Source organism: Bactrocera oleae, chromosome 2 (assembly GCF_042242935.1).
Source record: "Bactrocera oleae isolate idBacOlea1 chromosome 2, idBacOlea1, whole genome shotgun sequence".
Lineage (NCBI taxonomy): Eukaryota > Metazoa > Arthropoda > Insecta > Diptera > Tephritidae > Bactrocera > Bactrocera oleae.
Window position 1 is genome coordinate 51,571,885 of NC_091536.1, and position 23,637 is coordinate 51,595,521.

General features: G+C 31.2%; 1 protein-coding gene across 4 annotated transcripts in view; it reads left to right on the plus strand.

The window, feature by feature from the left end:
- Positions 1-23,306, plus strand: part of abd-A (abdominal A) — a 38,013-nt gene extending 14,707 nt beyond the window's left edge. For 2 of the 4 annotated variants that reach the window (XM_036370342.2, XM_036370343.2), the window contains exons 3-6: positions 1,917-1,964; positions 20,294-20,517; positions 20,779-21,108; positions 21,165-23,306. In XM_036370342.2, the coding sequence (XP_036226235.1) occupies positions 1,917-1,964; positions 20,294-20,517; positions 20,779-21,108; positions 21,165-21,224 (662 nt within the window). In that variant the 3' untranslated portion in view covers positions 21,225-23,306. Of the gene's footprint in view, positions 1-1,916; positions 1,965-20,293; positions 20,518-20,778 lie in introns of all 4 variants that reach the window. The other 2 variants (XM_036370341.2, XM_036370344.2) reach the window with 2 other exon arrangements.
- The last annotated feature ends 331 nt before the right edge of the window (positions 23,307-23,637 follow it).

Here is a 23,637-nt window from a genome sequence, read left to right on the forward strand (position 1 = left end):
TATGTCGCTAACTACGATCTTGTCGACAACTTTATATAAGGTAGTTATAGCTATAAGCTGACGTAAAATAAAAGCATAACAAACTCTGTTCCCAGGAGAGGCGTAATTAGCAAATGAGGAATATATGTAGCTAACAAATATTACATATGTATGTACAATGTATGTTATGCATACATACACATTTGTTATTGCAGACTTATCAATTCTTATTCTTTCTTTTTTAACTAAAACTTAAATATTCGCTTCCTTTGGCGAAATTTATTGTAACGCAGAGAAATTTTGAAATATTTGGAATTGTGGTGTTGTCAAGCGTTTCATGCATTATAGTTTGAACTCATTTGTTTTTTCCTCGTGATGCATTGTTCAAATAACACATTCAAATGCAAGATGCGCACACATTTCAATTACAAGTGCGAAGTGATGCCGGATTCCTTTAATATATTTTATTCTTGATGTACTGCAGTGAGCGCAATTGCCTTGCATGGCTATGTCTTTGTTATTCGAAATTTGATTTTTAAAAGTATTATAAGAAATACAAGGCAAACAAAGCAATTCTGTTAAAGATTTCCATGCAAATTCAAAATCGTGAATATCAGTTATAAGTTGGCTAAGGCAAGTTTTTGCACGATTTTATCCATTTTATGCTCAAAGATAACAGTGTATATAAGAAAACCACGCTTTCTCTTCATTCAATTCATTAAAATAACTAGCATATTGGCTGATATATTGTACATATGTGGTATTCAGTCAGTTGGAAGTTCGAAAATCTTAATAGTAGGTATGTGATATATTAATATAAAAAAATATTTTCCCCGAATTTCAATTATACGGTATATCTTACAATTATGGTCCGATTTTGACAATTCTTAGACCTGAGATGGCATACCATAAAGGCAATATTCGTACACATTTTTTTGCCGATATATTAATTAGTGTTTGATTTATATACTGGAAAATGGAAAAAGTGGTTACTGTCCGATTTCACCCATTTTCAGACTGTAACATGGGAGTGTGAAAATAATCCTATGTACCACACTTGGTTGAAATTAATGGAGTACTTTCGGAGATATGTGATTTTTTTGACAGCTGCCCTTATAAAGTCTCTGCCGCATTTTTTTATTCATTTATTGCAGTTTTAGTAGTTTTTAGCACAACCGTTATATGGGGAGTGGTCGTGTTTATCATCCGATTTCACTCATTTTAATGCTGCCGCAAGAGGTGACGAAACGATATGTCCTGATAAGCAATTAAGAGGCGGGCCAAGCCCACTTTTAAAAAATTTTAAAACCGACAGACAGAGAGTCACTCGGATTTCAACTCATCTCATCATTCTGATCATTTACCATATATATATATATATATATAACCCTATATCTAACTCGATTGTTTTTAGGTGATACAAGAAACCGTTAGATGAACAAAACTATCATACTCTGTTTTAAGATTTTGCAAGAGTATAAAAAATAATGGTCGCAACCCTTGTATGTAGTTCTGAAAATATTATTTTTTTAAATGTTCTAAATTTGGTGATATATATGTACCAGCATCGGCTTTACTATATCTATCATTTTATAATAAAAGTGCGGAGGATTTATTATTTTTCATTGCTTAATCATTACGACGTGATACTAGAGTTGACAAAATATATTTGCTGTAGCAATATTAGATATGTTATTTTGTACAAACAGATTCCAACCGTGAAGGTTAGTATAATAATTATTTAGCGTAAAGTTAAAAGTAATTTAATCAGTTTTTAGTATTTTCAAAGGGTAAATGCTAACATATTTAACATTTTTAACGTATGTACGGTATTGACTACACATCCAAGGCCATTGCGTATTTTTAAGCAAATAAAATTACCTAAATGTCTAAAATAGCTAAATTTTTACTAAGGTCATGTGTTTTTTACTTTTCAGATTGGATGGGAAGCCCCTTTGAGAGAGTCGTCTGCGCAGACTTTAATGGTAAGTATTCAATATGTTCAGTTATATTTTCATGGTGAAAAAAATTATTAGAGTTACTATAGTGATTAGGTAGGCTTTTTAACTTAGTTTGCGTTTTAAATTGCTAAACGCTCCGTGTAAATATTTCCTTAACAAACATTGTCCTTCATGCATATATGCATCTGCACAAACCTTTCCTTGATACTTAAAAAAAAATGGAGTTACTCTGAAATTGTGCACGTTTTCTTTGGAATCGTTCACATAAATCTAAGAAATTCAGACCTAAACTCTTTTTATATTTCCCAACAAGATGAATAGAACAATGTAGTTATATTTACCAATAAAAATAATAATAAATATATTCGAGTTAACTATAGAAATTATTAAAATAAAATGAGGATTACGATCAAACGAAAAATTTGGTGAGGAGGATATAATGTTAGAAATAAGTAAAGTTAATTTAAATGAGACATTATTGGCATTATTGGCCTTCAACTATTTTTCTATTATTATTCTTATATAAACATCATAATGACGAAAATTGCACTCGAATACATATATATATATGAATTCATATTACATGGAAAACGTGTGAACGTTGAAACGTTTCTGTGTAACAACTCAATGAAAATTTAGTTGCAACTGCGAAAGAAGTCTTTCGCTTTACTTATTACTTCACGTCACTAATTAAAGTTATTCATTCTGATACTCTATTAACTTTGTGCAACTCTATTAACTTCATCAACATTCACTCGCCTCTTTCATCATGGGCCTTGGTTGCAGCCTGACGTTCAAATTCCAGTGTCGTTTTATGCATGCGTAATTCGATGACTGCCAACAGGGGCAATGAGGCGCAATATTGGGCTACGTTAATGGTAAAGTGCAGTACATGGAATGGTAAGGAAGCATATTTAGGAGGGACCAACGATTACGAATATTAATGATATTTTTTGAGTTACGTTTTTTGTTTGTTTGTGCTATTTGAGAACGTGATTTCACGCCATTGATCTTATGCTTAGCTTGTAGGCCCCGATACACCGATGAGGAGTTTAGTATAGAGTTAAAAAGTCTTCTTGGCATTACAGTTGCTGATTAAATCACCAGATCGTGTACTTGGCTAGTTAGAGCTCGTTTAAAATTTCAGCTGTTAAAGCGTTTTTTAGTACTTAAAAGCAACTACTGAACTTTGACGGTAAACGATGGTGCGCACTACATATTAAACAAAAGCCAACATCTTTATTAAAAAATTTGAGAACGAATTTTTGGAAAGATGTAGAATTGTCGTAACAAATGAAGTATATGTATAAAAATACAATATACGTACATCCATGCATATGTACGATTAGCAATCTTGCCATAATACACATCGAGAGACTTATGGTTTTAATCTACTTCTAACTTCTGACGGCTGAATTTTTAGATCTTTTAGATCAGAACAGAAGTACACGCAGTGTACTTAGTTAGTTCTTAAACTAGTCGACTATGATCATATGTTACTTATATGTATATATCAAATTAATTGAAATGACCGAAAATAGTTTTATCAAAACACACAAAAACTATTACCGGATTAATAATCTGGGAAAAGTAGGCTTAGAATATGGAAAAAAAATAATGTGGGTGTACGGCTATTTGAAGCTTTGAATAAAGTTATATGTAACAGTTTCCCTTGATTAAACAAGAGTAATTAATCTTTGCAACTGTTATCAATAATTGTCTGTGAGAAAAATAAACAAATAATAAAATAACCGTAGACCTAAAAAAAATCACTTATTTAAATAGTAAATGATCACAAATAGATAATATTTTCTAAGTTATTCTTCAAATAGACCATTACAATCACAATAAATCAAACTTGTCATTAGCGACATTCTGTTTGATATATCGGATTCTAAAATAAACAACAATAAAACATAAATATTAAACAACAGACACCTAAATAGTCATTAAAATTTACCAAGATCATCATTTACGTTATATTTTTAAATAACACTGCTATAATCAATGTGATGTTGTCGTCATCATCAAAATTCCGAACAACAGATTTGTACTCAAACGAGTAAACCGTAAATAGCCCATTAAAACGATCGTAAAAGTAATATATGTACGCTTGGCCATTGAGTATTTTGTCGTGTTTAGATGATCTGTTCCATTTCGTTCGCTCTGTCCTACTGCAATTAAATTAATTCCTCAAAAGTAGTTGGCAGAAACTTGAAAATAATATAATACATATGTATGTTTATGCGTACGCTAAAAGAAAGAGGCGCCTATCTGTTCTTGTTGCTGTAGCGGCAGAATTCTGCCGAGCTGACAATCACTGGCCGGGAAAAATCCGGGTCCATTCCGGTTAAACACAACAAATAATGGATTATTATTTGTAGTGATGAATAAATATTTTAAACTTTCTTTGAATAGCTTAACATATAGAATATCCTGTGCTGTTATATCATCCAATATATGTATGTACTTGTATGTAATTTTTTAAATGCTGCATCACAAATAAATTCGGCAGGAATTTAAATTTCACTTTAGCGAAAATACAACATACGTAACACTCAAGCTGAATACAAGACCTTTTATATTATGTGTAAACATTTCAATAAATTGCAACCGTTCCGCTAAAGATTTGTTAAAAGTGGATCCCTTTACCACTGAGAAGGTGAGCAGGTGTGAATGTTGACAGACTATGAATGGTAATATTTTGACAATCATCTAATCAATTCTTATTCACAAATTTTACAGACATTTACTGAATGGCTTTAAGAAGTAAAGGGAGCCATGTTATGTATTATGAGTACTAATAATTTTTTTTGTTTTATAATGAAATAGAATTTCAGTGTTTTTACAAGAAGCCCTACAATCTGTTCTGTACATTTTTCTTTTGGGCCGTGTAATTGCTTTATAAGAATGTATGTTCCTACAAACATTTACATGTAAATAATATATTGACAAGAAAATTATGGATAAAATAAACAATAATTATGAATATATATGTACATACGTGTATTTGTAGAATATTATTTACACACTTTTTTTTCTTCGAACAGTGATATAATAAATATGTTACTTTATACTGATTTAGTTATATTGAATATATGAAGCTATATACAAGCTCATACTGTAAACGATTATAATTTCAGTTGCATACAGTTTGAAAATTAATTAAAATTTAGTGCAAGAATAGCTCAGCATTCCTCTTCCTTATGGTTATTTTTATTTTTTATATTACTATCAGTACTCAGAACACATGCAAAAGGCGCAAAAACTACCAACTACCAGTAATTCCCAATATGCGCCATGCGTATAAATATTCTGCATGCATGCTGACATTCTTGATGCAACAAATTACGATAAAATAACAACAAAGGCGATGCTAAGTATTTGTATTCGACTTAGGCAGCCCTACTTCTTCTATTAAAAGCACGTAGGACAACAATAAATAGTGCTGATTGTAAAAGTATTGAAACTTACAATTTAAATAAATTTAAAGAAAGAAGAAGTATATAACATATTCCTCCAATTTTTATTAATTAATTTCATTGGAAGTTTTTAGAAAACTCTGTATTTTTTATACTCTTGCAACATGTTACTACAGAGTATAATAGTTTCGTTCACCTAACGGTGGTATGATTCATTAGAACTTTGTTGTTGCAGTTGAGCATAATCGGACCATTGCTACGCCCACAAAACGCCTAATCTAGACATATAAAGAGCTATAACTATGCTCCACTATAAGATACAAGACTGTTATTTGGTACAAAAAATTGTAGTAGGAAGGAACATATGTGATTTAAACAATTTTGAAAAGTGGGCTTAAATTTAGAACCCGAGATGACACAATGACATTTATAGAGGTGTCAAAATTGGACTATCATCAACCCAAATTTAAGTGAAATCATATATTTTCCTAGACCAATTTCAACTAAATTCAGTACAAAACATTATTCTGACATTCTTATGTTACGGTGCAAAAATAGACGAAATCGAACTACAACCACGCCTACTTTCTATATAACGCAATTTTAAATTCCATCTCATTCTTTCACTTTTCAGTACACAAATCAAGCATCAATGATTGTATCGGAATAAAACTTTACACGAATAGTACATTTACTCTATTTCCAAAAATTGTCAAACTCGGACTACAACTGTTCAAGCCAGATACCGAATACGTGGACATCAGTTCCTACTGCGAACATTTTATCGAAAATTTCGGTCAATCTTGAAATGCGGAGCAAATTCTTTACTGATAATAATTTGCCTCTATGACGAAAATGGACTGAATAGGATTAATACGTCCCTTAGCCGCCATATTTTTGAAATTCCAGTTGACTTTATATGACATATATTGTATATCTTGATGAAAATGAGTGATAATCTTTTCCTAATAATGGTCCTTCTTTGTACATTCGGTGAAAATTTGCCCTAGCCCTCATATATTTTATATAAGGATTTTCAAGCATACGGTTGACTATACTCCTTATATATTGGTGATAGTATGTGTGGTATCTTAATGAAATTATGGTAATGCCAGAAATAGATAAAATCGGTTCAATATAACCCCTATCTCCCATATATGTAATAAAATATTTCCAAACTTCCGGTTGGCTTTATACCGTATATATTGGTCAATATGTAGAATATCTTAGCAAAATGAACTGAGCATATAATATTGAATATACTTTAGTTTAATTCCAAAAACATGTGAAATTGATCTACGAATTACCCCGCTTCCCATATACTACATATAATGGTTTTCATTACTCAACAAACCGTATTCCGAATATGTCAGTCAGTGTGTGAGTTATATCAGCAATGGAAATTATAGGTCGTTTTTTTGCGACGTAGTTTTTGAAACCGAAAGATCGTAATTTCCTTTGCATTGTACTAATGGAAACATCCAAACCAAAACTTTTAATCCAACTCCCTCGATCAAATTTCAGGGATTTCGGCAATTTTTCATCTCATGAGTCGCTCAGAGTATATAGAAATTTTGAGCTTTGGACCTCCACCGTACTGAGTCTTGCAATTTTTTCCTATTTTTGAAATTTTCAAAAAATTTTCTTCTCCTCCGACCGAAATGGAATACTTTTCAGATATTTTTTAATAAATTTCACCCTTCTTCCTATCTTCTACAATTATGTTCCGAGTTTCTTCAGTTTTCCTCATTTTTCACTAAGAACAGAACATAAATATATTTATCTCAACAGAAGTTCACTTTATAAATGCAAATTTATTAAAGCTGTAGTAAACTTAAGTTTTACCTTGAAAGAACTCAACAAAAACTATAATTACACTTTCATTTGACACTTTCATTTAAATCATAGCTGTAAATTTTATTCGAATTGTTTATTTACATAACGGTACATCTTCATGGCATGCTTTATGAAATTAACTATATGCGAAAATGTACAAAGTAAATTAAAGCTGTGAGGTTGCTAGTGAGTAATACAATTATACTTTTATTTGATGCCTAGTGTATATGCTTATATTTATATAATATATTTAAAAAATTGCTTGAAAATAAGCTCTCAAGTATACAATGTCAAAAATGAATGCAATCAGCCCTTTCATTTCCCTGACTTTCCATCTGACTTTAAACCGTTTAGGTTGGTAAAAATGTGTGATATTTTAATAAAATTAAGTAGACCCGTTTTCTTAAAAGTTATAAAGTTATTACTGGTTATAAAGTTATATTAAAAGTTATATAAATGAAATTGCCTTTTTAATTTTGCTAATATGGTTTGCTCCTTGCAAGTTACAAGAGTATAAAATGTTGGGTTTTACCTGAACGTAGCCTTTCCTAACTTGTTTAATTTTAGTTTTTTTCATTAAAAGTATCAACCCTTAAAGTTTTAAAAGAAAATTCTTTACCAGAATCGTAAAGTCTACTATACTCTTTTACGGGTCATAAGGGAAAGCAAACTTAACTTGGGGTTGCACCGATGAATGTACTTATATTAGAATGTGTGAATACCAATTTACTCTGAACGTTTAGAAACATGTAGACTAAGTTTCTCCAATGTGTCAATATTTTTATTCAAGTTGTCGGTAGTTAAATACTTAAATTTTCAAAATACCGCCATTTTGGGTAACATTGCCACAAATAATAATCATAATCCGCTTTCCATATTAGCGCAGGCGATAGATATTAAAATATATTCTTATGTGGCCGAAGATCTGTGAGTAGATGGCAGTATTTCCATAGATCTGGTCGTATTAGGAATTGGTGCACGGCTTTAATCTTGATAGACTGTGTTTTATTCTACGGATTGTTTAACGTTTTCTGGTAAAGGATGAAATAGTAGATTTATGAGAGTCGTCTAGCATCCAATATATTGTGCGGTTTAGTTGGTACATGTGTACATAATTAGTAATATGATACATATATTCAAGTGTTTATATTCATAATATGTTTTATTCTAAATGTGTGCAATATCGGAAATATGTTGCAAATGTGGGAAGCAATTACGATGTGCTGAGCACATACATACATATGCAATCGATGGTGGTTGCAGATGTTGTTAATATGCTGCGGTTTTAACAAATGAAATATATATGGGGAAGTTTAACTTTGAAAGGATATTGAAAGGGCCAAGTTACACCCAGACAGATTTAAATTAAAATTAACTGTTTGACGAGATGTCTACCTCCCTCTTCCCTCTTACTTTGTTTTTCAGCAGCTCTCTTCTGTATTCTGTTCATAAATTCATATTTCGTCGCTGCTACACCCGAGTCTTTGTCGCTTATTTTCGCAGCCAGTTTCAATAAAGCGTTCATTACACTCGGCAATGTGCTTCCAACCGCGATGTCGAAAATGAATGTTGTATGTATAGTATTTATAAAAATACTACTATAGCCTACCTATCTTTTGGATGTCTCGTCACAGGTCAGCACAAGTGTGAATAGTTATGTTATGTTTACCCAAATTAATTTATGTAAATATCCATATATGCAAATATTTAAAAGGTAATTGGCAGTTTGCGTGATTTAATGCATTTTTACATCAAGTAAACGGCAGAAAAATATAAATAGCATCAAAAGCAAACGAACTTTAATTTTCGTCCCAACTAAGTTTTGCTTAAAAAAATTAATATATTTGGCTTGATTATATTTGATATTTTATATTTTAAGTACTTGGTGTATTGCATTTTAATCTGGAAAATAATCCCACAAAACGCTAAACCGGCTTGTTTTTCTCAAATTCTGAACTTCGTAATTGTTTATGCGCCTTTAATGCGAATGAGTTTTTCATTCTTACGGTCGTTATTTTATTATTTTTTGAACTTATCTAATGAATCATGATCGGCTCTAAGCAAAAATTGTATCTTCGGAACAATAGGAATATATTCATTGAAATACTTGTACATATTAACTACTCCATTATCTTATTTAACCATCTTCAACGGGCAAAGGTACGTTTATATTTCGAAGTTATATGGTAAAGTTATGTACAATTTGGATTTAAAATTATATATTTGCAACATAAAACGAAAATGTATAAATATATCTATGTATGTATAGATGGCCAAGTATATACACAGCGGCTTACGAGTCAATTTTCTACCCTTGATATGGTGTTTGTGAAATGTGGACGTACTAGTATAAAATTATCACCGCCACTCCCCCATATATTATTTTCACATCCTTCTTCGTTTTCTTTTCAGATTTGTCGATTTTGTTTGCTATTTACTTATTTTTTCTCATTCAAATTATTACTTCTTTTTATAAGTTTGTTTGTGTTTTTGCCGAATTGGAACAAAACACTTATACTTATATGTATAAATATGATAATTTATTGCGGATATTTTATCTTACCACCCCTTGTAATTGCCAACATGATGTTACCTAAAATTGCAGTCAAATCAAAAGTGGTGATAGAGTATGTTTTGGATATAGGCCAGCCACACAATTGCTTAAAATTCAATAGAGACTTTAAGGGAGAATAGCTGCGATTAAAAATTCTGCTTCATTTTTATATTCTTGCACCATGTTGCTATAGGGTATACAAGTTTTGTTCACTTAACTGTTGTTTGTAATACTTGAAACAAATCGAGATAGATATAGTGTGTATATTGTATGTATATACATAAATGATCTTAAAGACGAGACGAGTTTATTTCAGTGTGACTGTCTATACGTACAAGCCATAACTTGAGTAAAAACTAACGTACCGCCATGGATGACTCGCTACACAAATTCTTAGACACTTTAGAGATGTTGATATAACAGATATGCGGACCATGGCCATGCCTACAAAGTTTGCAGTACAATTTGGCTTAAAACTTTCTTAAACTGGGAATAACCCTGCTTGCTAATAGGTTTATATAACATATCTCACAAGCCACTAAATCTTACGCTACCAAACTTGCTGAGAACAAGCCCTTTTAGCAGTAGATGGAATCGGACAAGAATCACGCCCACGCTTCATATAACGGTTATCACACTCGAAATGGCACGGAATAGGTGGTAAGGGCGAAGTGTAAAAACACAATAGGCATGGCACCTCCCATTTTTAAGTTAAATTGCATATCTAAGGAATTACTTGACAGATATCAACCAAAATTTGTGTATGATATTATTTTCTTATCCTTACATCGGACTACAACCGCCATATTAAACAGTTTTAAATTCTATTATATTCGTTCACCCTACTGTTTATACATCAAGCAGCAATGAAATTATCGGAATAAACCTTTTCGCAAGGTATACTATCTCGATAAATCTGTAAGATATATTATTAAAATGCTGGAAGCATCTTTTTCTGAAAATAATGTGCCTTATGGCAAAAGAGATAGCTGATATAAAATTTCTAAACGGAAGTTCATACCGTATATATAATATTAGTCAAAGACATGCAGAGTTAAAAATAAAAATATGTTATAATAATCTGTCCTGGTTCCAAAAATGGTTTAAATCGGTAGACCTTATATAATATATAAACATCTTTAAAAATTAAGACAATGTATATTACTTGATATAATATATTATAGTTTAATGCCGAAAATGTGTTAAATTCATTCACGAATTTAATAAATACCCTTATAGGAATATTTAATAAATTTCGTTATTCTATTAGACTTTACACTGTTTATGTTAATAAAAATTTCTTATATTTCAGTGAAACTAAGTAGATATTTTTTTCTAAGCATAATGTGCCTAGAGACTGATAATTAATTAAGTCGGTCTAGACTTTGGTCTAAACCCTATATAACATAATGATTTCTGATCCTATGGTTCACTTTTTCCTTATATATCTAATCCTTTGATTGAGTTTATATCACATATTTATATCTCTATTGAGTTATTTGGGTTTATTTTAATAGAAATATTTTTGACACGAAGCAAAAGATATTTATAAAACTAAGTGATTCTGTGAGATATGATATAATCCAAAAATTATTCTAATATAACAACAATTTCGTTGCACAATGATTTCTTACGACCTATTTTCAGAGTTTTCATCTTTGTAATTAAGAGCGAATAAAATGTTCGGTTAGACCGAACTTAGATCTTCCTTATTTGTTGTTTCAGGGGTTCTTACTGGATACATATTCCGGTTTTATAAATGGGTCTATTTTTTAAATAAATACTAAATTCCAGTTGACTATCCATATTTGCGGTTTTTTTTTTTTATTGCATTCGGTAATTTGTATTAAAATCATAACAGAAAACTTCTGAAGTAAAAACATAACCAAATATTGTTTGTAAATGTGCCTTTCCCAAAACTATTTCGGCTTAAAACTTCAAAATCATTCGTTAACATTTTTTAAAGTGAAGGCTGTCTTTGATTCGGTAGCATCTGGAAAATAATACATATAATTATTCGAGTTTTCGATTTATTTTGCCCAGTGTGCTTTCTGTTGTGACTAGTCATTAGTAATGAAGCGTGGCAAAACAAAATTATGTTCACTTTTTTCTAAGCGCCCCCTCCCCCACACGAAATCGTAAGGACACAAGCGAACAATACCCGAGTTTACTAAAACAACAACAAATATACATGTGACTGACAAGATTAACGTAGCAGAAAATGAAAGTTTATGCATTCACAGCCAAGCGTAACTGCAACAGCAAATTGTGAATACTCTTAGAATTCTTAGTACACGTTGAAAAGTGATATAAACAGAAAGCAAAAAGAGAACCAGAATGTCAATAATAACTGTTACCTTTTGCCCCACGAAATATTAACCCTGAAGACACATATCAAGGCGGTGAGTTGGTAGGTAGGTATTTTTGTGTATAGAGATGAATGTTGTTAACGCAAATGGTGACTGAGACTTAAATATAATGTGGTAGAGGGAGTCTGCTAAAAATTTATGTTTATTAAATTTATTTAAATTTAATCAATACGATGCACATAATGTGTCTGTAATGCCTTATTAACATTTCAGTCACCGTGGAATCTTCTCCTTCATTCTTGCCATAATTTTGGTGGTTGCAGTAGAACGAAAGAAAACCTGTTTGGTTTGTCGTTTTAGTTGCAACCATAGCCAAAATGGTGTTTGTGTTTGTAAATTTCTTTCACCGTAAATAAGGGTGTGTTGATATATACAAATATACATATATTTTAATATAATGGCGTATAAGCGTAATAACTTCTGATCACATAGACCTCCTTTCGTAATTATAAATGTATAGTATAGTTGCTTTCAAAGTAAAATAGAGCTAAGCAAAAAACATTAAAACTCTTTTACGAGACAAATATTTCAATGCCTGTTTGTTGTAAAAAAGTTAACTTTGTGTTAAAAATAATTTTAAAAATTATGTAGCAGTAAAGTATTATATACGTATTGAAGTGGTTAACATTAGAATGCCCCAAGAACTTACAAGCATCGCCATTGTCGCTTTAATTTTTTCTAAGTCCTAATGAAATAAATCTAGATTACGATACCCTTCCCTTCAGCTGAATCGTTAGAATCAATGGAACGTATATATTTTGAGATCATCCATGGGCAAGTTACATTTATCCACATCAATTTCTTATATTCATCCTAACAAGCATACTGAAATCATTCATGGCGAAAATTCAGTATATTTATTACTTATGCTTATACGAACACATACGTAGATCTATGTCCGCGTGAAAAAATCATCTAAAATCAAAATATCGGTCACTCAACATTATTTATTTCGTAATTTCTATTACCGTCAGTACTTGAGGAACAAATAGGTTTAGCCCATTTACGATTTTATGATGCACTAATTTTTTAGTATTTCAATTGTTTGTAAGCGTTCTCGGTAAGTCCGTTTTAGCGAACTAAATAATGTTATCATACGGTTTTTGCCTTTTTCACAGCAAATGAATAATGACGTGTTATAAATAAGGTGTTGCCTTTTACAACTCAATTATAAGCTTCGGTCATAAAATACGGTGATTAACTTTTATAATGCTGCTGTGTTTTGTATGTTATATGCATGATCATGCTATGTGTGCAGCGCAGTAATTATATGTATGTTGTTTTGGTGCTTCAGTTGGAAAATAAAACATCAAAAAGTGGCCAATAAAGTGGCAAATGAAGTTTTTCTAATTGTTATGAAAACAATAGCATGATAAAAAATTTATTCATTTCTTATATGTTTAAAATACAGGAGCAAAGGGCTTCGATTACTACGTCATAAAATAAAAATTATAAATATATACGAGTACATAGAATATCGACCAGTTATTTATATGCAATTGACATCTGATCTTAACTAAACCAAGTCAAGGAACGTCAGTATATTTGTTAGAATTGAAAAGTAGCGATAAATCGATTGTTTGCTGTATATTTATATTGCTTAAAAAAGTTAGGAAGCTTTTTTGAGTTGAAAATCATGAGGGCTCTATGGTTATATGAAATCATTCTATTTTTAACAATTTTTTGGTACTATAAGCAAGGTGTGTATGTAATTTTTGTATCAGATGATGAAATAATTGAGAAACAAAAACGTACGAATAAGTCATCTTAATGTTTAAAAAATAATTTTTATTCCCTAAATTAATTACTGTAATTCGTGTGTTGTTATCAGCATTCGGTTACTACTTATGAATAGGTTGAGTTTTTATGCAATTATGCATTCTTATAACAAAATGGTATTAATCTTTTCCAACTCTGGTATCTTTTAATTTTTCCACACTTGCCAGACAGGCAATTGTTTATTTTAAAACAATGTGCTTCCCGGATGGCATGTTGAAAGCACAATGTAAACATTTTCTTACCCAAAAGCATGGTCTCGAAGATACTACTTATGTTACAATTACAAAAAAATATGGTACAATGTTATTATTGTCCACATGTACCGAATAATTTGTTACACCTTGAATTAAAGTTAATGTTTTTTTCGCCCATTTAGATTTCAAACAAATTTTTCTATGTACATCCAAATGTAACGGCAATCGTTAATAAATTATGTAATGTAAACATGTTAGAGTTTGAAATGGAAAGAATGCCAACCCTAAAAGACAAAACGGCGCCGCTGTTTATTAAAATGGAATTTTTTTAAGTATGTATATCTTAACCGACTCATAGGAAGTTTATGAAGAAACAAGCAAGTAAAGCTAAGTCCTAAACGCTCGCAATTTGCGACGGACAAAGAAGGGAAAATACAAGGGGTCGATAAAACTTTATACTAAAAATTTGTTATAAAAATTCTACAGTAATTATTCGAAGAAACTGTTAATGCATTACAATCATAATTTATATCTTATAAAATTATATTATCGGTTATCGACTCAGATACTTCCATTACTATTTTTGCTTCATGATAAACTCAACCAACGAGGTTAAATATAATATGTTGGGTATATGGGGAAAACCTCAAATGGAGGATCAGAAATCATTATATTAGAAATATGAAGTTATACAAAGGTCCAGAAAACTTGTCCGCTTAATTTCGTTAACATATTACACATATTCACTAAAACAAACGGTTTAGAAACAGATGGAAAGTCGGAAATCAGTATATCGTTATAAGTACAAGGATACACTGCTATTAGAAAGAAACGATCTTTGAATATCATTCGGATAACTCAGATATTGACCGATGTATACGGTATAAAGTCAACTGCAAGTTAAAAAATCTTTTTATGGCATACTATTATCAAGAAAGAATAGGATATTATCTACTATTAAGCGCTATTTTCAGTAAAAAGTCAGCCACAGGCACCGTGGTTCACACATTCGGTATCTGGGGACTTGAGAAGTTGTGGTCCGATTTCGACAATTTTTGGCACATTTGGCAAGCAATAATTTTCCAAAGTCTTCATTCGATACTGTCAATGGCTCTCAATTTATATACTTACAGTGCGAATCAGAGAAAAATGAAATCAGAGAGAATTAAAAATTGTGATACAAGGGAATACCGGCTCCTATGAAACCTTTTTGAACCATCCCGGGTGTAAAATTTACCGTATTAATTAGGTTGTCGCACTTTTAGTATTTTCAACGAGATGGCCGCCGATCCTGATTTTTATAAGATTTTTTTTTCAGCGACGAAGCTCACTTTTAGTTAAATGGGTACATTAATAAAAAAAATTGTTGCATTTGTGGCTACAGCCCTAAATAAATTTATTAATTTTTCTCTGAAACTTTATATATATCTAAAGGTCATTAAATATATGTATGTACAGATTTAAAGTTTTTATGGTATACAAATCACATTTGTTTCCTTATATAGTAATCCTGAGAACTATACATTTCTACCAATATTTAAAATGATAAATAAATCGAAGACCTACGTTGGATACACACATGCATATGTAAATGTTACTTGAAACTTCTATATTCAACTGTATGCATATCCATTTATGTAATATAGCAATTTATTTAATTTGCTATTAATTATGTACTATATATATTTTTTGGTAGTACTCTTTAAAATGTGTTCTTTTACTAGTACGATTTTTTTATATAATTGAATCGAGAAAAGAATTATATAAATGCATTTATTAATTTGTAGCATATAATATATATAGATCACACACTCTTCTCTACTACCAGTAACAGTGAAGTAATATGCATATGAAACTATGAAATACGCAAGAATTAAGATCAATTATATAAACATATTCTTTATGTTTAATTACCATCTTAAGCGATCGGAAACCTGTTAGGTGCTTATAAAAAACTTTTGTAGTGACCGATTGCTTTCTTCAAGAAGTGACTAAGTTTAATACGATTTCCGCATTTTAATGAAAAACTTCGAGACTCGAACCCAAAAGCGGGCAATACATATATTACACATACACACATACATGTATATTGAATATTACAACTCACCATAGCTGCTATACTCAACACGTCAATGTTCAGGGAGAGCACAGCGCATGACTAAACGGAAAGAGTGCTTAGCACCTCCCAATCAGCACTCATTTGTTGTCATGACAACAGTTCACCATTGTCGTCTGCATGCATTTATGTCTACCTGTGTGCTAACCAATATCGATAGAGCAGCCATATTGGATTCCATTGCTGCTGCTCAGCCCTAAACTTCATAGCGACGGCAAACTTATATGGGGCTCCACTACGCTTTAGTCATCTGATTTTGTTGGCTCTGGTATTACTCCTGCATATCATCCAGTCCAATGCCCTATCTCTTTTTGACTTATTTGTTCTGATTTTAATGGTGTTCGCCCTACTCCCTCTATGATAGATAGCAACCGTATTTCATCTTTGAAGCATTTATGATATATTATGATAGAAAAAGAAGCAAAATTACATTTGTTAATTTTTATATTTAGTTGCTCACATGCAATTGTTCCAGATAATGGGTTATTATAAATTTGCATTCATAGGAAGCATATTTAGACAAGTATATGTATGTACATATATTATTTTTAAGCACTTAATTAAGATCTTTATTATTTATGGTATATTACCTATTTAAACGTAGCAGTTTAAATCAGCCCAACAAACAAGTAAATTTTAGAATAACTTCTGCAATATTTCCTTTTCCTTTAAAACATCTTTTTATTTTAACATATTCGCAGTATTGAAATTTCGACATAAATGTACTTCTATGAGTTATTACTCGATATATAGTTTAAATTGATCGGACTCTAAAAAACACGTGAAATCAAGGAAGTTTTCTATATTATTAGCGTTTACTTAAGGGGAACTGTGAGTGATTGTAGTCTGGTTAGCTCGTGTAAATACAGGCATATTTTCTGAAGATACAGTTAAACTCTTCTCGATGGCAGCACTTATTCGAAAAATCAAGGTTCATTCGTTTGATACTACTTTAACCCAGGTAACGCCGGATTAATGGAAAAAACGCGATTTTTTGCAAAAAAAGCTTGCTAATTGGTTATTGTAAAATAAAAATTATTAACAAGATACAGAGAGTTATCTGGCGTTACCTCATAAATAATGTACAGAAATTGCATTTAAAATTTTGAAAGGAACGGTGCGGTAGTTTTGAAGCCATCAAGGGCATCGACTTTGAAAACGTGAGTTGTGGGGAAAACATTTTAAATGAGATTTATTAGGCAGGTATAAAAATACTCATAGCTTCGTCAATTTTGTGATTGCTCCCTTAAGCAGACTTTCTAGAGTGTGTGTAGTTCCTACATTTTTTTTTGATAATTTTATTTTAACTAATTTGCTAACTAATTTTATAACTAAAATCACTTTTATAGCCACTGTTGCATTCGTCCTTAAATCTTGATAAGTGCGAGTATCTTGTAATTATATTTTAAAATTACAAGTGAAATGTATGTTTTAATATAATTTATATATATATAAAACGGCGTTCAGAATTCAGACATGTTTGTGAGAAACCTGTGCAAAAACTAACTATTTTATATATGTAAATCTAAAAATATAAAATTTTTATTGTATAAATCAATTCCCCCTGCGGGTAGGGGTAAGAATTTACCCGCGGTAAGGCATGCCTGTCGTTAGAGGCGACTAAAAGCTAATATTCACTATGACTGTTATTATGTACCTTGCTCAGTAATATCAGCATAGTATGTCAGAAATAGTGCTATAATACTCAGCTTGAACTGATATTATAGACTTTAAATGAAAAAGCAAATAAAAAGACATTTGAAGTTCAAGCGACAAATGTCACCAGTCATTGAGTAATGGGTTGCTCAATTGGCAGTAGTTTCGGCTACACAGCCTTACCGGAGACTTTCTGATACCACGGGGAGCAGAAAACTCTTGGACTACGGTCCAATCTGCTCATTGGGTTATGGTCCCTTTGGGGAGATTCGTGGTGGCTGTGGTTGAAACCTAAATGCAGGAAGAACTGAAAATTCAGCCTAACTGTTTTTTCAGTTCTAAAATAAAGTTGCAAAAAGCAACTGGGTTCCGTCCCCAAAAACGGAAGAGGTTTTAGGTCGGCCTCGAATCATGCCAAGATGGTAGTGTGGACCCAAATACACTGCCATTGGTATCCAAATAAATACTTGCAAATAGCTCGTATTGTTTGGGGCGCTTATCAACGCATTGTATTGATACTCTGTGTTTTGGAACACCGTGAGGTAAGGCCGTCGCCGGCAGGTACTTACGTAAATCAACAACGAAAGTTGTATAAATCAATACATTTTATTATAATGCGACGAATTGTGCATGAAAATGCATATAGATTTCATATATTTTATATGCAGCTTTTCTTAATAGCGCCTGTCAGTCACCATTGTCTTAAAAACGTACAAATCTATATGATTGAAATCAAATTTTTCCTATTTTATATCGGTGTAAGATATTTCACGCATTAATACTTTGTAAAATATGTTATGTTCACAGCAAAATGATGCGTTTTAAAATTGATGTTTTACCTGTCGCTGCACCGTGAACACTCTAATCTAAACAAACAAAAATCCTTTAATATATAATGCATAAAGATACGTACTTTTCAAAGAAGATTAAATAAAGGTATAAAGACGTATACCTGGATTGTAAAAAAATGCAGACGCAAATAAAAAGTGAGCATTGAAAATACCACTACCAGCGGAATACAGAAACAATTAGAGGTTTTGATTTCTGAAACATAAACAGAGGACTGTGCGTCCGTCGCGGCATACCGCTGAACTGTTTTATACCTTAAACAGTAAAATGACAACGGCAAAACAATAAGTGCACTAACTTGGTAAAAAATTCGCACAGGTAGCGTGAATAATTGAAAGCAGTAAGAGGTAAAAAAGTAAAAAATATGAAGGAATTCTAAAAACTAAAATATACAAGCACAAACACTAGTGAAACAAAGCAGGTGGTCGCCCTACTTGACGCTCTTAGCTGTAGAATACACTCCCTGTATGGAAAGATTTTCAGCACATTCGAAACGAATGAGATCTACAAGCTGAAGCACAGCAGTACATCAGCAAAACAAACAAACAACACCCGAACAGCTAAACTATGGTTGACAAAGACCTGCTGAGCACTAAGACGAATGCTAGGGGTTTCACCCTTTAGCTAAGCCAATAGCAACAGTTATGTATAAAGTTTACCAAAAATTTACACTAAAACTCTCTCAAAGTGACGGATTGATGGTGGAAATAGTTACAGAAAATCTACAGCTTCTAGTTGATCTCTGATATTTGCTGAAGCAGTTCGAACGGTTTATATAAAATGTAGTAACCTACCAAATTCCTTAAATATTCAAATGTTCTTCACCATTCATATACCAACTAGTGCAACTGTTTAAGTCATGCAAAACCAAGAATTCGTAAGAAAAATGCAAATGTGTCGTCAGTCCACTAAAATATTACCATAAATGTGAGCTACTATATAATTTTTAGCAGTGCGTTCATAGTTATTTAATGGAATTTTTCAATTCGGATGTTTCCGATGTTATAGGACAAGTCTTGTATCTCCTTTGCTTGAGTAAAATCCTGGTAACTGATTTCATATCATTTCGTACACCTCAGAAAAATGTACAACTTTATACATTCTTCAAAACAATACCACAACAAAGTTCAAGAATATCTCAAAAACGTATAACAGTTATAGGACCAGATATGAGCGAAATTTTGTACTTGACATTCACTTAGAAAAAAGGCTCAAGTAGAGAAAAGACATATCAAGCCAAATAACTACTATTCAACTGAGGGCAGTTACGGGGTAAAAAAATCCAAACCTCGTGTAATCGATACCTATTATAAAAGAAAAATCTTCCAGCCTAACTAGGTGGATCACGTAATAAATATACAATTATTTTCGGTTTTGTCACTTTCAGTAAGCTCAAATAACTAAAAACAAAGAAATAAAAAACTAAATATATAAAGAAAGGACTTATGTCATATTGATTAAAACTTATAGACCTCACCGAAATATGAAGTAGATATTATAAATTAATATAAAATAGGTACATATAACTTGTTCTAGTAATTTATATTAATATGATATATATGATATGTTTAATTTTAGGTCCTAACGGTTGCCCACGTCGACGTGGCCGTCAAACGTATACACGATTTCAAACACTTGAGTTGGAGAAGGAATTTCATTTTAATCACTATCTAACCCGTCGGCGACGAATTGAAATCGCCCATGCACTTTGTCTTACTGAGCGTCAGATAAAAATATGGTTTCAAAATCGACGCATGAAATTGAAGAAAGAACTACGTGCCGTTAAAGAAATCAACGAACAGGTGGGTAACTTTATACTAAATTACCGTAAAACCGAAGCATAGAAAAATGTATAAAAGTAATGAATACTCGTATATAAATACAGAAAAGGCATTTAGGTATATTTCAAACCAATCCTTTTTTAGTTTGAAATATTATGACCAAATTAAAAATTTGGTGAACGTATATATCTTAAGTTCTTCTGTTTAAATTCCGGAAAACTCCATGTTTACCATTTCTATGCGTGTAATACAAAATAAATTTGATTTTGTGTTACTTTACAGGCCCGTCGCGACCGCGAAGAGCAAGAAAAAATGAAAGCTCAAGAGTCCATGAAATCCGCCCAGCAAACCGTCAATAAACAGGTGCAGCAACAGCAGCAGCAGCAACAGCAACAACAACAACAACACCAACAACAGCAACAGGATCATCATTCGATCATTGCACACAATTCAGGACATTTGCATCACTCCGTCATCGGTCAGAATGATCTTAAACTAGGTTTGGGAATGGGTGTTGGTTCAGGTGTGGGAGTGGGCGTAAGCGGTGGCATCGGCAGTAATTTAGGCATGATGAGTGCGCTCGAAAAGAGCAATCATGATTTGCTCAAGGCTGTAAGTAAAGTTACTTCGTAAATTCATAAACACAAAAGCATTAATTGCGAAATTAGCAGCTGCGCATGCAAACAAAGCCGATTGGTAGTGAGTGCAGTTATTACAGATATGGCTAATGACACAATTTCCCAGATGGTCATTGACTTAGTTTTGATAAAAAAGGAAAATCACAAATACTAAACGAAAGATGATAACTTAAATACGTAAAACATTTTACTTAGTAATTTAGTTACATAAGCCTGAAAACTATAAATATATATATACACTATACTTAAACCTAAAGTATCAAATCAGATATTTATATGTATCTGCATAAATAATTGTATATACAAATATATACATTATATATATGTAACACATCAGTACATGCATGCATATTTTAGGTAAGGTGTTTAAATTTATACATACACTTAAGCTTTTTAAAATAATCAAGAAATGAGCAAAAGAGATATGGGAACACCAGAGCGCAGTTAGTCAAAAAAAAAATTGGGGAGAGATCAGAGCATTTAAAATTTTGTAAATGGAATTAATGATAATTAGCCGTAATGATAAATTATTGATACTTCCTTAATTTTCAAATTTACCTTACGTATAAAAATATATTTGCAATAATAAAATGAAAAACTAGCAACTTATTAGAAATATTCTCTCGACTCCCTATGATATTTCATATTCCAATAAATAATAATAATTTATATTTTCGCAAAAATTTCTCTCCAATGCCATAACTTAGTGATAATGAATTGAGTAAGTAATATAATAATGCGCACTAAATTGTATATTGTAATGTAATGCAAGTTCTTTGCAATTAAAATCTCATTAATGATAGAAACACCATATTTCGGTAAGTTATAGTTATGCGATATTTAAAACATATATTGTTGACTGCGTTGGTCTGCAGCATTGACAGAACCATGATTACCAAAACGAAAGAAACAAGAAAACATAGAAACTAGTATACATTTTAGCCAGTGACTAAATATAAAACTTAGAACTATGCTTCAAAAATTTTACAAGAAAAACATCTAGCTACACAAAACAAATATAAAGTAACTGAAGACTATGTTTTATAAACATATGTAGCAATTAAAAGTAAACCTTCTTAAAGAAATAACACAGTTACATGCATATATACGATAAAATAAATTTGTGTATTATACTGCAACTTCACTTAGATAATTCGTTGGTTGAATATACAGCAGTAAAGTGTGTTAGTAATGTAATATGAAAACAGTACGCAAATACAAGTGGTTAGCAAGGAATGACTCAATATACGTATTAGATTTAAGCCCATTAAATATGTAATGATTGAATATACATATATTAATTACTAAAATAATGATATAAAATTTGTGAATAAATATGAAAGCCCACACAAAGCCACTGTATTAATCGTCTTATCAATATTTGAAACTGAAATCTGCAAAATAAATAAATTCATAAGTGTTAAATACGTAACTGAATTAAGTTGATCGAGAACACACTTATATTTGTAACATCGAACAACAGCAAAGCTTATATGACGTTGAATTCTCTTATGTGATTTAAATAATATATGAGCACACATACAGACATACGATTATATGACTAATTAAAACTAACTGATTTGATTGTTTCTACAGAAATTGACATACGATCGGAATTTATATTAGTAAATATTAATTGGCTGAGACATCACCTTTATACTATGTTACGGACTATCCGAATTTCATTATTACTTAACAAGTGGAATAATCTACGACAACTTTCGATCGATACTATTGATACTTTCCTATTACGAGAGACTTTTTATATCATATATAAGACAAACTTGGTATAGTACATGGGCTGCTTACTTTTCTTCCATTTTTACATTGCTTTAACTAAGTGTAATTGAAATATGTTCATTTATTTGATTATATAAATAATTTGTGTTACTTTTAAATCAGTTTTCTGTTAAATTTAGTATTTTTAAGGTATCTGGAAAGTCTTAATTATCTTTAAATGATATGATACCACCAAAATTAATAACTTTTAGTTAATTTTGTTAACAAATTGATACGCGATTTGTAAAAATTGTATAGTTTTCTTTATGAAATACAAATGATTCAGATATTACGATTTCTGATGTACATGAAAGTCCAGTCAGTAACTCTTTGATTCATCGAAAGAAATGAGTGCAAGAGTATATGCAATTAAAAAATATATATTTAAAACAATGTCCTGCTTTTCATTTTTCTTTATGTATATTCATTTAGTTCTTACAGCTTAGTTTATTAATTATTAAACAGTATAATGAATAGCATTATAAAATGTTTATAAAATCGATATAATGAAATTCGGCTTACTACAATTTTTACTTTATGTATGGTATAAAGATATAATAAAACAATCCATTCTGCAGCATCACATTATAAGGATGTACTTGTCTTGTCTTAACCGATGGTAACTTATCTATCCGTCTTTGTTTTAAACCAGATATAATAGAGGCACACAAAATGAATATCCTAATCCATTAAAGCTCTCTTGAAATATTTTTTAAAGGACAAA